This window comes from Corapipo altera, unplaced genomic scaffold, assembly GCF_003945725.1.
Source record: "Corapipo altera isolate COAL_440 unplaced genomic scaffold, ASM394572v1 55, whole genome shotgun sequence".
NCBI classification, from domain to species: Eukaryota; Metazoa; Chordata; class Aves; order Passeriformes; family Pipridae; genus Corapipo; species Corapipo altera.
Window position 1 is genome coordinate 12,221,743 of NW_020884882.1, and position 17,776 is coordinate 12,239,518.

The window sequence follows — 17,776 nt, forward strand, 5'->3', positions numbered from 1 at the left end:
TACCTGCTTTTAATACCCATCTTAGAAGAGACTTGAACGCAGTGTGTGGGTGGTTCTGTTATAACAGCAGCAGAGAGCAGAACAAAAAGAACCCTACATAAAAATCCTGCCATACAGGCTGCAAAAATGGGCTTTGCTTCTGCTGCTGTTGCTGCATTTTCAGATCTTTGCAAAAGCTGGGAACAACTGGGGAAGAACTGGAGCTGTGATGTGAAAAAGCTCAAGCTTAATGATGAAACCTGGAAATCAATCATTAGAAAGAGGCACAGCTCTGGCAGACCCCTTGGTGTCCTTTGAAAGCAAGCCCTTTTCAAAGGGCAGCCTCATGAGGATGGAGATGGGAATTTCCCAAGGATAAAATCCAATGCAGCTGTCATGCAAGAACAAACTGGCTTCAGCAGATGGAGCATGACAGTGAGAATTCTTCACGTTTGTGAGCAGCAGTTTCTACAACGGGTATAATCCAGAGGATAGTGGGGGAAAAAAATCAATAGATGGCTACCGTTAAGGAAATCAATAGGATTGAAGCTTTAAAGCTGAATTGTGTACATGGAGAACTGACACCAGACTACTGTTGTCCTCAACAGTTTTGTCTTGACGAAGGAGCACTTGGCATTATGGCCATCAGAATGAGACAGCAGTATCCTGCTCCCATCATGGTAATCATAGAAAAAAGATTCATTCTCTTACAAGATTCATTTTGCATGTCTGAGAAAATTTACTTTCTGCTCTGAGTATGCTCTGAAGCGAATTTAAGGACTGATCACCAGATGTTCAGCGGACAAGCTGTGGAGATGTGTTATGTCAAGCATTTCACCAGGGCTACAAGACAATAGTTATGGAAAATTAAATGAAAAATAATGTATTGCTTCATTTTCCCTGTGTTTTGCACATCCTTGTTTAGAGCACAACTCAAAAGGGATTAACATCTTCACATCACATTCCTCCCGCTGTACAGTATGTGAAAATCACTTGGGAAAACAACAGAAAAAGCCTCTGGCACTAAGGGTTTTCCAGCACTTCAGGAATATGGGATTTAGGCTGAGCAGTGCTAATCAATGAAGCTGAACTTCAGTGAATGGACAGGATTAAAAAAGTCCTAGAAAAATATTGTGAATTTGCCTGACTTTCTATTAACACTGATTTCTCTGGGCAAGCCCTAATAATTTCTGTTGACATCAGATAGGAATGGTGCAGTCACAGTTCTTAAAAGATCCTTTTCTCATGTCTGCCTCAAAAATGTAAAAACAAAAGGGGTGCACCCCATCAACTCCAGGATGAGGAAAAAGGAGGGACAAGTTCACAGCTCATTTTGCTCAAACATCTCCAGGAGCTCCTTGCACAGAGCTGACAACACTGACACACTTCCCTTGCACCCATCTCAGAGGGGAGTCAAGCACATCCTAATGACCTACTCAGGAGCAGAGGATTTTAGGCCTGGTATCTTCTAACGATAAAGAAAAGTTTTATACCTTCATAGTAAAGTTTGAGCTCATCTGTACATGGCACAGAGGTGCACAAGGGCAGGACCTGCATTGGCCTGCATTTGCTATGCAAACCCCATCTCACCCAGGGCTTGGTGGCAGAGTGAGAATGAGCCCTTTGATGTTCAATGGTGGCACTGCTGGGCTCCAATTGAAACACAGCATGAGCCCCTCCAAAGCTGCAGGTTGGCTGTTTCCCCAGCACTGGCTCCCCTACAGCCCAGGATATTGTGGCTGTGGGAGATCAGCTCACGCTGCTGCCAACATCCTTTGAATGCAGCCTCTGGCCCCACGTTGCTGGGGCACAGGGTCGGTTTTGCTGAGCAGGCAGCCAGGTAAGGCAGGGCACCGAATACCATTTGTTTCCTGACCTGTGCTGCCTTCCAGGGTAAAGTCTTAATGGAAGCACAAGGAAACAGAGTTGTTAGGGGGACAGAGCTGCTGAGTATTGGCCCACGTTCGCTCACGGAGTCAAACAGAGCAGTGCTCATGAACAAAACAGCATTTTCTAACCCCCTTTATTGACCCACCTGAGAAACAAAGGAGGAACATCCCTCCTAAGCACTTGCTGCAATGCCCTTTCTTGCCTGTTATTTTTTATTTCTGTTTTGGAGCAGCAATCGGCATCTAACTCTAAAGAGGTTGCCACATACAATTACAGAGGGAAAGTCTTGAGGGACACAGTGCTGAAGCAGAGAGACATTTGAAATAAACTTAAAGGGAGCAGCTTTGTTTGGCTGTGTGGCCTTTTGCAGCCCTGTAATTCTTTATGTCGATTATAATAGAAAGATCAAATTTCTCATTTTCTCATCTCTGTATCTAGAGAAATGCAAAAGTTCTTATGCTTGATCTCTCTGAGCCCTCCTTTCCCAGATTTGCTTACCAATACTTTGTCACTGTCACCTCTTTGATGATGGCCTGTTTGTAGGTGCCTGTGCATTCAGGAGAGTTGCTCTGCTAAATAAAAAGGACTCAGTTTCCAAATCCCATCATGCTGCACATCCCAACAGCACTTAATTCATGGAGCAATCTATTTCTGTCAGTTGCTTCCTTCTCTCCAGGTTTGGCTATCCCTCTTAGATTTCATTACAAATTAACATGGATTTAATTGGGAATTGAGGGCCAGGCTATTCCCCCATCTTTGCAAACAAAAGGAGGTACAGAATGAGGCATCTCCTGTCCCAAAGTGATGGGAGAAGGGAATATTATCTTCGTGCTTTCTCAGTCTTGATGATGTAGCAGGACTCCAAGGACACAATGAGGGCAGATGTGGGAGACCATCACAACTCCAGTGAGGAGCTTCTTCCTTGCAAGCAGGGTGAGGTATAGCACACATGTGAAGCAGAGCCCTGAGGACCAGTGAAGACCCCCCTGCCATCCCCACTCAGTGAGCTCCCCCCAGCTTTCTGCCCTCTGCCTGCCCATCGAGGCCACTTTGTACTTATGGAACAGAATGTGGAAGGGGTAACTCATTAGAATCAGCCTGTGTCTGTCCACACACCAGAAAGGATGTTAGTCCTGTCTCCAGCCTGACACTGATTCAGGACACACAGAAAACCTTTTTCCTCTTCAATTCTCTAAGTCCTGTAGCAGAGGAATGGTCCCAAGATATGGGGAGCATTATATGCTATGAAATACTCTACTTTTGCTATCCCAGCACCACTCAGCACCCACAAACACGAACAGAACAGAAATGCAAAAGGCCAAATTCACATACACACCAGAGATCCTTCTGCAATCTGCTGCCAGGTCTTGGATAAGCCAAACTTTTTCTCACAGTAGTTATCTCTGAGGAGTAACATGAAATAATCCATGTATACTTTTATTTTTAATCTTTAGCTGGTACTTTGTGGGACTGAACAAAGGCACAGACGTGTTGAGGATTCTACCAAGGATGCATCTGTCTCCAGATGAAAGGATCCTGACATCAAACTGACTGCAGCTGGGATGGGAAAAGTTTTAAATCACTGCGATCAACACAAGTTTTGCACCAAAGTACAAATACACATGTCATGATTTCCTCTGGGTGACAGGCAAATCCTGTTATTCTACTTATGAATGGGCCTCATTAAGTAGGAAAAAAAAGTGTTGGTGCAACCTGTTCCTTTTTAAATTAAACATATTAAAGCTGATAGATACTCCTAATTCTCTGCTCAGCCTTTTATGCATTGCAGTAACACCACATCCATTGTTAAGGAAAGTCTTGAGTTTGCATAATCTGCTTTTCATTTCCCTGGCAGCTGCAGATCATTCTTGGTGACTAAATTAAAAACAGTTTCTTTCAAGAATCCACCGGTTCTGTCTTTCTTTTTCCTCCCTGTAACTAAAAGTTAGGAAGGAAATAAGAAAACAAAGCCTTCCCAACAAGCATTAAATCCTATCAGATCTGGCGGGAAGGTCACCTCATCCATCCCTCTGCCCTGAGGCAAAAATCAACTCTTCTTAAGCCATCCCTGACAGATGCTCATCTAACTCTAAAAAGCACCCATTGATGATTTCACAGCCTGTTCCTTGGCTCACCTCATGGCTACAGGGCTGACCTCAATGTCCCTTATCACAGTCAAAGCTCCTCACTGCTTGTCCTGTCCACACTGGACTTAGGGAGACTATTTCTCCTGGAAGAAGAGTATTTCTTCTCCCTTTGGAGCAGCTCTTTACATGCCTACCAAGCTTTCCTACGCTTTTCACTCCTCTCATCTCTTCTGAACATGTCTGTCTACAACCTCTCTGAAACACAGCCCTGTTTCAGAGCTCAGCACTCCTGAATGGACAAGTGAAACACTCCTCAGCCCATTTCTGCTCCTGCTTTTATTCCTGTTGTACAGAAGCAGGAGGAGAACACAGGAGGTTGAGGTCTTTTTGTCTGCGGTCAGCGCCGGACAGGCTGGGAAGAGGCACTGAGAGGATTCCAGGATGGTTTCCAGGCTGGTGCACACACTGTCACTGGTGCCTGCTGGTAGCAGGAGGTTAGCCTGGCACTGCCAGATGGGCTGACCAGAGCACACCCAGTTCCCAGGTAGGCAGCTGGATGCTCACACAACATATCCAGATCCAGGCCACCCAGCCCAACCACACAAACCAGGCAAAACGCAAAACCCAGCGGTGTGGGCTCATCCACTTTTGAGAATGACACCACAAATAGAGAGGAAGCACAGGGAGAGAGCTCTGTGAGTGGAAAAGTGAGAAAAAGAAATCCAGTAAGTTTAGTAGAAGAACAGGAAAGAATCTGAGATGAGAAATTGAAACGTGCAATGACCTGCTTTCTCCCACTTGTCCCTTGCTAGAGCTGACCTTGACTTCAAAAGAGACTCCAATTTCCTGAAAGGCAGCAAAAACAAGGAATGAAATCTCACAATCAGTTGAGGCTTACAGCAGCACTGAATACTTGCATTCTACATGTTGTGGAATAAAGCACTAAGCCCAGGAAGTTTTGGGATTTCTGTATGTTGACAGCTTTTATCAGAGGACATGGCTTGACCGGTGCCTGACCCTGTGCACACAGACTTCCTGGCTCTTCCAGCCCAGTGAGGCTGCTCACACCTCTGTTTCAGGCCACTCTTAAGTCCTGTGCTCAGCTCTCAGCACAAGGGAACCATCCAGGCCAACCTGACACACAATAACCTGAGGATATTATCGTAGGTGCCCAGGTCTGAAAAGCCCCAAGGCCACCAGGCTCTGCTCACCTTGGAGGGCAGGGCGAGCAGACAGCCCTGCTCGGGATCTCATCTGGTGACTGATTTGCACTGACATGCTGCTCCAATCACAGCAATTTTGCACGATACCAGCTGCTTTTCCGGATGCAGGGAAGTACAGGCCTGACAAATGGGATAGTCAGTGCTCGTTAAGGACATTACTCCTCAACTCCCAGCTGTTACACTTTCTGCGAGAGAATATAAAGGTATCTTGTTAAAGATGTAACACAGTGTCAGCATTAACAGTTTCCTCCTGTTTTGCCTTCCTAGTGCCCCATCCTACACAGTTTTATTAATGCAGGTTGAAATTTCCAGATTTAAAGGCTAATTAAATCCCACTTAAAACTTTCACAGAGGGGATTAACTGGAACTTACCCACTGCTTATGCTGCTGTTTGGTTTGTGCAGGGGGGCATTTCTCTGCTTTGGGGTTCAGCTGTACAAGGCTGGGGGAGCAGAGCTGGGGTCCCTGTGGAGGTGGGGGGCATCAGACAGGTAGACACAGAGCTGCTGGGGAAGCAAACCACACTCTTGACAACTTGTGTCTCTGTGTGCTTGAGCAAAGGCAAAGTCACAGTCCCTTCCAGGCACCACGTTCAAGTGCAATTTGTAACAGCCAAAAATCACAGGAAGTGCAACCAAAATGCCTTTCCCAGAGAGACCAAAGGTCACTTTACACATTTCCACACGCAGAGAAATGACCCATACAAATAAAACCAACCAGTCCCCAACACCACAATTTGCTTCCTGGGTACGGCCAGTGCCTGGTACAAGTGAAATGACAAACCTGCAAGGACACCAAACCAGAAAAAATAAGAGAATTTTTGATATTACATCTGAAAAATAAAAATTATACTGTCCTATTGTGTATATGGCTTAGGAGGAACAAAACTTGCATGCATTGTCATTAACCTACGTATAAGAAAAAATATAGAGAGATAAAGAGATCTACTTTTTTAGACAAAAGTTATATAAGAGCATAGCAATATTACCTGATTGAAACTAAATTCCCATGCATTTGATTTCACCCACCTGTCACAAAATGCTGAATGGAGGAACATAGAATGCAACAGACAAATTAAGCATTTTCTATTTTATAGAAAGGACAAAGTCATTAAACATGTTACTTTTTACATTTATTTGACGAAACTGTGTACATAGCATTAATCTTTGCAGAACAGTAATTGTGTACACACATAATGAATAGTTTTGAGACCACAATTTAGAGACACAGTGTGAGACAACACTGCACAAACAGTTCTTCCACAGAATGCTTCTGTTTCCAGTATTAAAATATATAAAATAGAGGGAGACTGTTTTATATATTGTGGTGAGGTAAACATCTCTTCCTTCAGAGAGGTCTGTGCTTTTATGCACCTTCCAGGGAGCTGCTAACGACACCCTTCTCCTTCATTCCGTCAATAACTACACACCTCATGGCATATTTATTGCTGTTCTAATGGTCACACATTTTTTCCTTAAGCAATATGTAGAGAAAGGAATGGAGAACAAAAAACCTGTAGGAATTGATGATAGCAACCTATCTACACTATTTGTGTCAAGAACCAAAGATTGGTGCAGATAATTTCTTTTGAATGTAACAGCTCTAATGGAAATGTCATGAGAAATTTATTTACATTTTTCTAAGAGGAACATGGTATTGATTAGAGCCACTCAAAAAAAAATATCACAATTAAGAATTTATTACACAAATTTTTACCTCTCTGCCCATTTACAAGACCAGATCATAATATCCCTTCATTTGTTCACTGTTCAAATTTATCGATGATTTTCAGCACATAAGTCCTGGGCTGAGTCAGATTTGTACCGAGTTCTTTAGTTACACGAGCTGTTTGCTATCGCCTTCTGTTCCCTGAATGAATGATTTGTGTAATTAACAGCTTGAATTTTGACTGTTACAAAAGAAGATATAATCAAAATAAATGTTGGTCAATATCTGAATGCTGAAGCTCAGATTTTTTTTTTTCCTTGTACATATTTTTACTGGTGCCTGAGAAATCAAATACTTTAAAAATGGAAAAGTTCATTTGTGTTTTATTCCAAATAAATCAGAAATGGTTTTTGGAAGTTAAATCAATTGAAGAATACTCCATGCTCCTGGGCAGAAAACTGCTTCAGTTTCTCATCTTATTTTAAAACCTCACAGCACTGACATAATTACGAAAGAGGTTATCTCAAAAAGTTAGCAGCCATTTTCCTGCTGGCAGACTCATCCTCCTGGAGCTCCCTGTATGGTCCTGCTACACCTAGAAATACTGCACCTCATTTCCAAAAACTAGAAAATAAATGAATCACATTTCACAGGCTTACAGGCACAGTAAAAGAGTGGAAGGTCTTTTCACTACCAGCTGTTTAATCCCGTTTCCTATCGTGAGGTATACTTTGGTATCAACAAAAGGAAATTGTCTTAAGGCAAAATCAGTGGTTGCTAAAAAAAGGAAAATAAACATCATTCATTTTAATAAAAATAGGTATTGTAAGCACAATTTTTTACATTATTCTAAAAGTCCATAAAAATATAAACCCGTTAGTTTGCCGACGCTTTACAATATAAAAAAATTAATTAAAATATTGTGAAATAGGTGACCTACATGTGTTTGATTAAAGAATAATCCTGTTGATACAAGTCAATTATTAATTATTGTACCTTATCATGAGTTTATCAGTGACGATTTTGGAAGGAGAGACAAAAAAGAAATTTATGAAGTATTACTTATTACAATTGTAACAAAATTACCAAAATTAGATAGACATAAAAACTTCTCAAGATTGTAGCTGCAAAAGTTCTGAAGCCTAACTTGCAAGCCTAAGGCCTGAGTTGGCCATGTATCACAAATTAGGTCCACCAAACCTGACGACTGCTTAGGATAACTCCACTAATCCTCTGAAATAACAACAGGAATGATGTCTTTCCATGAGAATAATCTTCAGGGTGTTATTTTTTGGCCACACTAGCCACTGCCTTCTTTGCTGCATCCTCAAGGTCCTTGGCAGATGTGATGGGGAGTCCACTTTCGCTCAGAATGCGCTGGGCTTCATGGACATTTGTTCCTATAAAAGAATACTGACTATAATTAGTAATTAATATTAATGAATAAATTAAAGTCTTCTAGCACATCTCTAAAAAAACAGTTAATGCTTCAAACTACACATCATTTCAGTTTAACAACAGATTCAATCAGTGGTTTAGACTGAGTTGAGAAGGAGGAACTCTTAATTTCAATTACAATTGTGACAGACAATGCAATCTGATAATAGCACTTGTATGCACCACAGGGGCTTTGTGAAGATTAAAGGGTCAAACCAGCATCCACCAGAGTCAGCAGGGACATCCAGCAAGAGCAGTGGATAATGGACCATGGATCAGGCCTCTAGGACACTCAGATCTAACACACTTATTAGCCACAATCAGCTACAGCTAATCAGCAGCAGAAAGTCAACAATAACTAAAATTCACCCATAGTAACTGAAAGCTGCAAAATGGGCTAAGGAAAGGTAAATATGTGGATAATCCTGAAAATATAACCGGTTTTGAGCTGCTCTTGAATATGCTTTTGCATTTCTGCTAAAAAGGGGGAACATAGAGAACCCTGAAGTATTCAGCATGACACCATTCCCTCCTTTGCTGCTGCACTAAATTACTACAATCACAGAATCATTTAGGCTGGAAAATACCCTTAGGATCATCAAGTCCAACCGTAAACCCAGCACTGCCAAGTCCATCACTAAACCATGTCCCTGAGCCCCACATCTGCCCCACCTCAAAGGAGACTGTATAGATATAAAAGACAAGGGCTCCATTCTGTAAGCAAAAAGCTCAACTTTAGTTAAAAGAACACATGCATGGGAAAGGAGAAAAGCTCACAAACTGAAAAAGATATTTCAGAAAGTTCATTTTCCTCGCTGTTCACACTCATATAAAAGACAAGCAGATCACCTTCCCATTTATTTTAGCTCATTGTTTTTGGAAAACCAAGGAAAACCAGAAAATCTGACATCTCCAGAGCTTTCTCCAGCAAAGCTGGGTGACACTTTCCATCACTGCTATGCTCTGTCCACAGAAGAACCTGGAGTCAGATATCCTACTGAAGAAGCAGAATCCACACTTTGGGATCACACACTGGCCAGAAGCACAAGGTCCTGAGCTGATCCTTTTTAGAATCATTCCTATCCCCCTCCTCCATGTCATGTTCCTTGTTCATTTGCCATGTCAAAATGTTTAATTACTTTGTAATTCCTAGACCTAGCAAAATGAATTTTAATTATATTTGGAGCTATACACTAATTATACCCTTAATTATTAACCAAGCAAGAAGCAGACTCTTTACTCTGCAGCTTCCAGAATGCTCATTTTAAAGGATGATTTTTTTTTTTTCCTTGGCAGACTTCATAAAACGTCTGAAATGGTACAACAGAAGTGGAGAATTTCAAAAGCCTGCTTCATCAGCGTGCTCAAGTCAGGATTCCCACTCCTGGCACTGAAAGGGAGTAAAGACATCCCTGTCACAGCAGGCCTAGCACTTTGTGATGGGAGAGGCAGGTGTTGGGAAGAGGAATGTGGGACCCCATCTGCTCCCTGTGTAAAAGGCACTGGCAGAACAGGTCGTGCTCCCCATCGATATGCAGAGGACACACTGTAGGACTTGTGTAGGAAGGTCAAAGACATCTGAAATCTCTGACAGAAGGGGGATTTGGTTGCTTGGTAACATCCAGAACTGTACAGAACTTTTCCTATAGAAAAAAAATAATATCACAGGCAAAAAAGAGCATAAGATTAGATTTTTGTTCAACCATCCTGTAGGAGATAACGTGGAGGCTGCTGCCTGTCAGCACAGCACTGCATAGGGGATGCAGGAGGCATTGCCAAGGTCCTCTTCTCTGTTAAGTCCCTCACATTTGTACAGTGATTCCCCATCAAGCCTTGAAGGTTTTATCTATTATTGAGATACAAGTGTGATAAACATTTTAAGCAGTCGAGATTGTACCGATCTTTCAAACAGGATTCTACAAGACAAAGTGTTGTGAGGAGAAAAAAATGGAAAGAGGTAAATTTTCCTGGAAATTTTCCCACAGAGAAAAATTATTGTGCTGTTTGTGATAGCCATGTACTTAAAACTAACTTTTGCTCTTCACTAAGTGGCCAATATTAATTTACTAACGGGTCCAATACATTGGATCTGTTCTGCACTGCATTGATTGCTCTCCACACCACTTGTCTAACATGCATTACAAAATCAATACAAAACACAGGCCCCTAAGAAGGGAGGGGGAGTTTATGCAGGGAAATGAAAAGATGAAAGCTAAAAAAAAAAATAAATCTTACTGCAGTCAAAAGAGTAAGAGTACATTTTGTATTTATTAAATAAAATACTTTTATAGGCAAGCCATACAACTAAACACATTGTTCAGCAAGCATTTCCTTTGCTGTAATTTTCTTTTTTTTTAAGTGATGGCTTTTTATCTTATTGTGATTAAGTATTTTAGCTATGTGGAGAATGTGGAAATTATAACAAGAGCCTGCTGAAAGCAGAGGTAAGAGATTGAAAATTAAACATTCAGAAAACACTGGAAATCTACAGTTTAGGAATCTACAAAGAGTCTTGTTGCAATAGTCGGTAAAATAAACAAATAAAGAATCTCACTATTCCAACATTAACCTCCTGCCACTGGATGGTGTCAGAGAACTGTAAACAGAATCCCCTACCCAGGCTACCAGAATAACCTGCCCTTCACCTGTGCTGCAGCCACCTGAGAACAGAAAATTCAGAGGACTGAAGGCTGAGGGGCTTTTGTTGTTGTTGGGTTTTTTGTTTCTTTGGTTTGGTTTTTTGTAGGTTTTTTTTTTTCAAACTGGACTCTATTAAGGGAATGGCTTTCTAACAAGGAAGTTTTTTTCTGACACATATTACTGTCAATGACACTCCATGGAAAACCATGAAAGATGAATTTTAACAGCATTTACCTTCAGGCTTTGTAATCTAAACACCCTCCTGCTGAAACCTGGGTTCTGAAACAACCTCTCAGTCTGTATACATGCAATCTCTCACATTTACACTTCCATTGCCTTCAAATCTCTGCTATCTGTAGCAAATATATTCAACTCATTACCAACAAATCCTAGTTATAAATATTCTGTCTAAGCATGTTTCTATAAATGGTAAGATTATACCAACACACGTTGTAAGAACTGCAGAGGCTGAATGAAAATCAAACAAATAAAACACCCCTGATCATACTTTGTATGCAGGATTTGGATAATGTTCCTTTATTCACTTGCACTGCCATAAAACCATTAGGAACAGGCTAAATTGCCACTGTTTAATGCTGATGGCTGGAGAGGATGCAGGAGTCTGCAATGCCATTTCTGGCTTTTCAGGTAAATAAGATATACGGGGATAAGTTATCTACATTTGGAATATACTAAAGATGACTAACATGTAAAATAATCTGATCTACCCAGAACATCCTGCTATAGCAAAAAATTCACAATATGCAGAATGTCAAAAAATATTAGACATGAACACGTTGTGCCCATAATACACTACCAATAGCAAGGTTCCAGCTTTGATCTGCTGCAGTGCTGAGTGTACTGAGAGCCAAATCCCCCCCTGCAGAAGTGTGACCCTGCAACACCCCATCCTTCTCTCTTGACTGGCACTTTGGGATACTAACAATCAAAAAATCAGACATACAAACTAAACCATACTTGTGAGTGAGATACACAAGCTGTAGCAAAACCTAATTTGTGTCTAAAAGATTTCTGAATATTAAAAAAAAATATTTAAATTCTGAAAAACACAGGTCACTAATCACAAAAATGGAATATATAAAAAGAAACTTTTGAGTCAGATGTTTGAATAAAAGCCAACTTGCTCCTAGCAGAGTTTCAATATATTAAGTAGTTCTAATTCCTCGCAATTCTTCCTGTCCTGTGACCAAAGAAGCACAAAATTCACTTCTTGAAAGAGAAAGAACGTATAATTTCCAGCATAGGAAGCAGATATCTAATTCACAATTCTTTTTTATTCTCCCCTCTTTTCATCTAGCTCTGAGTTACATAAACAAGAAACAAGTTTTGGCTTCTGCTCAGCACTCCCAGCCAGTTTTCACAAAACTTAACTGAAGTACATTACATTTTAAAGGGAAAAAAATCCTGCAAAAACCCAGCAGCAGTTAGTTTTCGATCTGAAAAAGATAAAAACTGAAATATGTGGTTTCTCTATTTGTCCATGAGCTTTTTAAATAATAATCCTGTGTCTCAGCTGGTGAGTTCTTCACTGATAAGGGAAGTAAACATATGTAATTATAAAGTTACCATTTTCAAAGAGGAGAGTAATCCTTTCTTTATCCACTGGTAAAACGGCTTGTAATTATTATACAACTGAGAACAAAGATTTGTCCACAGAATCCTACTAAATCAAGACAGATTTGACTGATTAAAACTCTAGTCATCAAGACACTTGTAGTACAGTGCACGCAGGCAAAGAGTCTTTAAAGTGCAGGTCACAAATCTGTTAGATTTATGGAAATAATCACAAACCTTCTGTTGGAAAAATGTTTAAAATGGAAATCCAAAAGACTGCTTGCCCCTTTTTCTCCTTTTGAACTGTGAAATGTTATCAGTGATGTTTTAAAAAGTCTGGGGCAGTCTTATTACTTCCACAGTACTCATTATTAATTCAAAATCCTTATATGTTTTAATAACCCGGTGTGAGTTCATAGAAGAACAACAGTGACAATTAAGGATCCAGAGGGATTGATTTCTGAGAAAAGATTAAAAGGACCAAACAGATAGATAGATAGATAGATAGATAGACAGATAGATAGATAGATAGATGGATAGATTGCCTGATTGGGTGATTAAGGAGGCAGAGAAAGCAGGAGTTGCTATCTAACAGTTTCTAAGTCCAACATCTGAAGGTTGTAAACATCACAGCTCTTTGTTTAGTATGAACTAGGAATGAAAGAAGGAATTAAAACCTTCTGTGACAAAGATTATGCAAAAGTTGGAGCAAGAGTGAAGTAGTAAATCAGTACAGAGTGAGCAGCCTCGGGAAGATGGTCACCAAAAGATATTTGCATCAAAATCTGAGTTCAACATTCCGATGACTCAGCTTCGATCTCTGTGCATGAAGCAGCAAACGACTCAAACATCAGGGGCATGAGAGGAACAGGCACCTCTGCAACCTCCAGGCAGAAGCATTCCTGCTCTACACCTTCCCTTCCACACAAACTCTGCAGTGCAGTAGCACTGGGACTCTTCTCATTCAGCCCAGCTTTGGCTCTTGTAATCTCTCAGAAGTCATATTAAAAAAAAAAAAGTCACTCTTTTTTGTACACAATCGTGGAAGTATCAAAATTACTGGAGAAAGGTCAAGCAAACCCAGTGGCAGACCCAGTGGACTGCAGTTTAAAATGAGCAATTTGATTTTCTTGTTTTTCTTACAGGAGTTTCAAATATTGCAGTAGAAACATCTTGTTCATAAGGAAAACTAACGGTTTTTTCAATATCTCCACTTAAAAAACAGTAGCTACAATAGATGAGCAGTCTTGCAGATCTGACAGATAAACTTTTTCCCAGCTATGACAGACAGGAAAAGTTTTCTTGCTATGACAAAAAGCTAAATAACATCGCCTAGAGCTGATAAACAATGAGATTTTGTATTATTAAACTTTCCTGCTTCTAACCAACATCCATCAGTCTCTCCTTCATCCATATTAAACTATTTACTTAGTCTCTTAACATGTTGACTGGTGCTGCATCATCCAAAGAAAATTTTCGCAATGTTTCTAAAATCCATTTTAGAGTACTTAAATTTCCCTGCACTTACCACAGCAAAAGTCAAGCCAGCACATGTAGTGTAGCATGAGAATGAGGGATGTGAAAACCCCCTTTCTCATGAAAGACAAAATAAGTATCCCTCTAACCAAAGGGCTTTGTGGGTAATCTACACATTCAGGAGTCCTGGTGGTGTTATATTTTGAAAAGGAAAAAGTCTGGTGTATTCAGAACATATTTTCTTCCCCCTTCTATCATACTGTAAAAATACACCATAAATCGTATCTCAGGTCCATAAAGGGACGCGTTTCCTCCTTTCATCACCAATGCTGAGTGACAGGACATTTTATGCTCTTTACACACACCCAAACATGAATATTGATAGTTATGAGGAAGAGACCTTAAAAAACTCCCAGAAACCCTTCTGTTTTCCAAAACCACTTAGCCAAAAGGAAACGTTTTAAGCTTACCAGAGTTGTGTGCTGATTGCAATCAAAGCACTTCTCACACAAGGGCAGAAGAATCTCCCTCCCTCCCTCCTTCAGGGCACTTCTCAGAAATTAGAGGCAGAACTCCACACCCACTGCTATTATAGTAAAGCTTGAAACTGCCAAAGAGTGCTCGTCCTCACCCCTCTATTGCTTTTCTTGTTTCTTGTGTAACAATGTTGGATGTGCTAAAAAAAAAAAAAAAAATACTCCTTACCATTACCAAATCTTCTGGTTTTAAATGGATTTTAGCTGGATTGCGTATTTGGGCAGAGGAACATGTTACAGTAATTTCTCTCTCACAAATACTGTTTCAAACATCTTTCTTTTAATTACAGGATTGGAGTAAACTTAAGAATACTATACTTTGCTGCAGGTTTAGCAATAATGGAATTGCATTCAGTAAAAAAAAAAAATCATTTGAAAGAGAAATACCTTCCAGTAAACAGAAACTTGCAGCAAAATAATTCCTATTTGCATTGCAAATCTTACAGGCAAATCCATAACGCTTCCACTGCAAAATTTCACTGCTTCAAGTACCACCAGGGACCACGACTACAGAAATACGAGTTTATTGACTTCAGGTCATGCTATGGCTGGAGAACTGGACATTTTCTTACTGTGTGGGACCAATCTGTTTAGAGCTTTGAGATGGAAGAAAGCCCAAGTGGGTTACTGGGCACCTGAGGGATGATTTGGGTCTGAAACCATCAGCACTCACCTTCCAGTCTGACCACCAGAGGTACTTTCAGCCCGAGCTCTCGACAGGCTTTGGTGATACCATTGGCTATGATGGCACAGTTCACGATCCCACCAAATATGTTTACAAGGATTGCTTCAACCTGGAGGAGAGAAATCGAGCAGGGAATAAGTAAGGGGTTGTTTTTGTGTTGTTTTGGCTTTGTTTTATAAATAAACACAGGCAAAAGATCCAAATCAGGGAACAAATTACCCTCAGTCAAGTAGGTTCTCATTTATGGAAGGTACAAGCTTCACCTCTGCACTCAGAGAACTTTGAGTCTATTGTTGCTGAAGTGTACAGCAGTGATTAATTGTCTTGGTCTAAACTGGCATGGTAATTAATGTCATAAACACAGTATTGTACAAAAAAGGGTGAATTTCTAACAGTAAGTATAAATAAAAAGAGCTTAAACAATATTTTGATTTTTTTAAAATGTATTGAATAATCATCAGAGGTTGGAGCTCAGAAAATAGTGTATGAATGTGTGATGCACATGCAAAGAAATATTCATGTGGACACTTCACAAAACAATCTGGATCTTCACTTTATCACAAGCAATACAGAGGAAAAGGTAATATACTTGCCCTGACTTGATAAAGAGGAGTAAAAATCCCTTCTAATTAACAAGGAGAGGCATGTAATGAAGAGCATTCATTACAACAGGTTAACTGATAACCTCAAAAAACTGCTATTCATCAGTTTCTGGAAACTGCAATTTCTGCACCTAATTCACAATTAAATTACCCTGCACAACATACAAGACATTAATACATACAAGATATTAATATAATTTCTTTCCACTTGCTAAGTTAATATAATATTAACCCAAGCACATATACCAGACTTCCAACCATGCCTTATTATGCCGAGGAGGTCACCATAAGGATGTGGTTGTGCTGTTTCTCATTCCACAATGGAGCTAATCCACAGCTCTTGGGGTGCTCTACAACAAGCTTCACTGGGTGTCACAAACAAGCTTTGCCAGAATCATGTTGACTCAAAAAACTGACAAGATAAAGAAGGGATTAGGTCTGAAGGAATGAAATATCACTGGATTTCACTTGTGCATGATGTCAACCGCAATTATGCTCAACTCACTGCACCAGATGAACGGATTCACTGTGCCCACCTCCAGGTAGCCAGACTCATTCCAGCACCAAGGGAATTCCCTGCAGTCACACACATTTAGAGCTCTGCACAATCAGGTTTAATATTTCTCTGCAGACAAAACGTGACAATCAACTCCTGTGACGTGCAGTCACACGCACAGACTGAGGGCTCACCACTGGTAGTAACACTGCCATCCACAGTACCAAAGGGAAACAACATCTCAACAAATGCTTTACTTCCCACAAGAAATTACCTCAGTCCTTAAGCAGTTCTCTAGACTGCAAGAACCTCATTTACTGGTGTAAATGCAGCGTTTGCATCGCACCACTGAACCACGGAAACATGGAATGGTTTGAGTGGGAAGGGACCTTAAAAATGATCTTATTCCAACCCCCTGCCATGGGCAGGGACATCTTCCACTAGACCAGGTTGCTAAAAAATTGAACTCCAGTGCTCACACCACAGTCATAAAATGAAGCTGGCAATGGGACCATGTCATTGACATCTCGCTCATCACCTGCTGCTCCTTTCAGCTCTAAGACTTTTCATGATGCCACCCAAAAGTGGTCAAAACAGCTTCCATCTGAGCATGTGGGACACAGTCCCATTTTCTCCTCTCAAGTTTATTAGACACCACATCTTTGATGTAGTGCTGATGTGCCAGGACACTGCCTCCCCCTGCTTCTTGTCTCCTCTTACTATTTGCAGTGGAGTTAGTTATCCAATTAAGACCTTCAGGGCATGAAAAAACTCTAATGTCATATAAGTAGAGCAATAATAAACTCCCTTAAAAATCCTGATATCCAAATTTCTCTCTCTGAGATTAGGTACAATGATCCAATACATGACACCAACCACTTCAGTTCATGAAGCCTGCACAGTAACAGCCTGGATATGGCTCATGGTATGGCTTCCTCATCCCAGGCAAGGCACACTGGGCATCAGAAGGAACCAGAACATACAATTTAATTTATTTTATAACTCTTTCTTATAGATTTGACACTTTCATGTCATGTTAAATACAAGCATTTACCAGTTTAGGCTTTACTGGATATTAAGCTGGTGATGCCATTGCAATTATTTATTTCACCTTTGTGTTACAAAATCCTTAACTCTGCAGAAGCTACCAATAGTAAAAGCTTAGAAGGCCTCTTCTCTGCCTTGGTCCTATTGCTTGTGCATATAAAACCTTTCCTGCTTTTAGGAAGTAAAACAACATAAAAGAAAAAATGGAGCCCTTCAAATTCTTATCACATTAACCCCTGTGGCAGAGATATCTCTGTGCAAAGCAATTTGGTGCTAAAACACACTAGTGATAGATTCTAACAGTGGGACAAGCCACACACACCACTCCACCCCTTCTAATACATCCTCCTAATTCAGGGACATTGCACCAGACATGTGACAGATCAACTTAACCAAGTGTGTTTACGTTATTAGAGATAAGGAGGAGGATATTAT

The 17,776-nt window shown here is 40.5% G+C and overlaps 1 protein-coding gene across 2 annotated transcripts in view; it reads right to left on the bottom strand.

Annotated features, from left to right (window-relative positions):
* Window positions 1-6,289: 6,289 nt before the first annotated feature.
* SUCLG2 (succinate-CoA ligase GDP-forming beta subunit) overlaps window positions 6,290-17,776 on the bottom strand; it is a 119,444-nt gene continuing 107,957 nt past the window's right edge. For both annotated transcript variants that reach the window (XM_027640666.1, XM_027640667.1), the window contains 2 exons: window positions 15,185-15,305; window positions 6,290-8,247 (listed from right to left, as the gene is read on the bottom strand). In XM_027640666.1, the coding sequence (XP_027496467.1) occupies window positions 8,132-8,247; window positions 15,185-15,305 (237 nt within the window). In that variant the 3' untranslated portion in view covers window positions 6,290-8,131. The remainder of the gene's footprint in view (window positions 8,248-15,184; window positions 15,306-17,776) is intronic.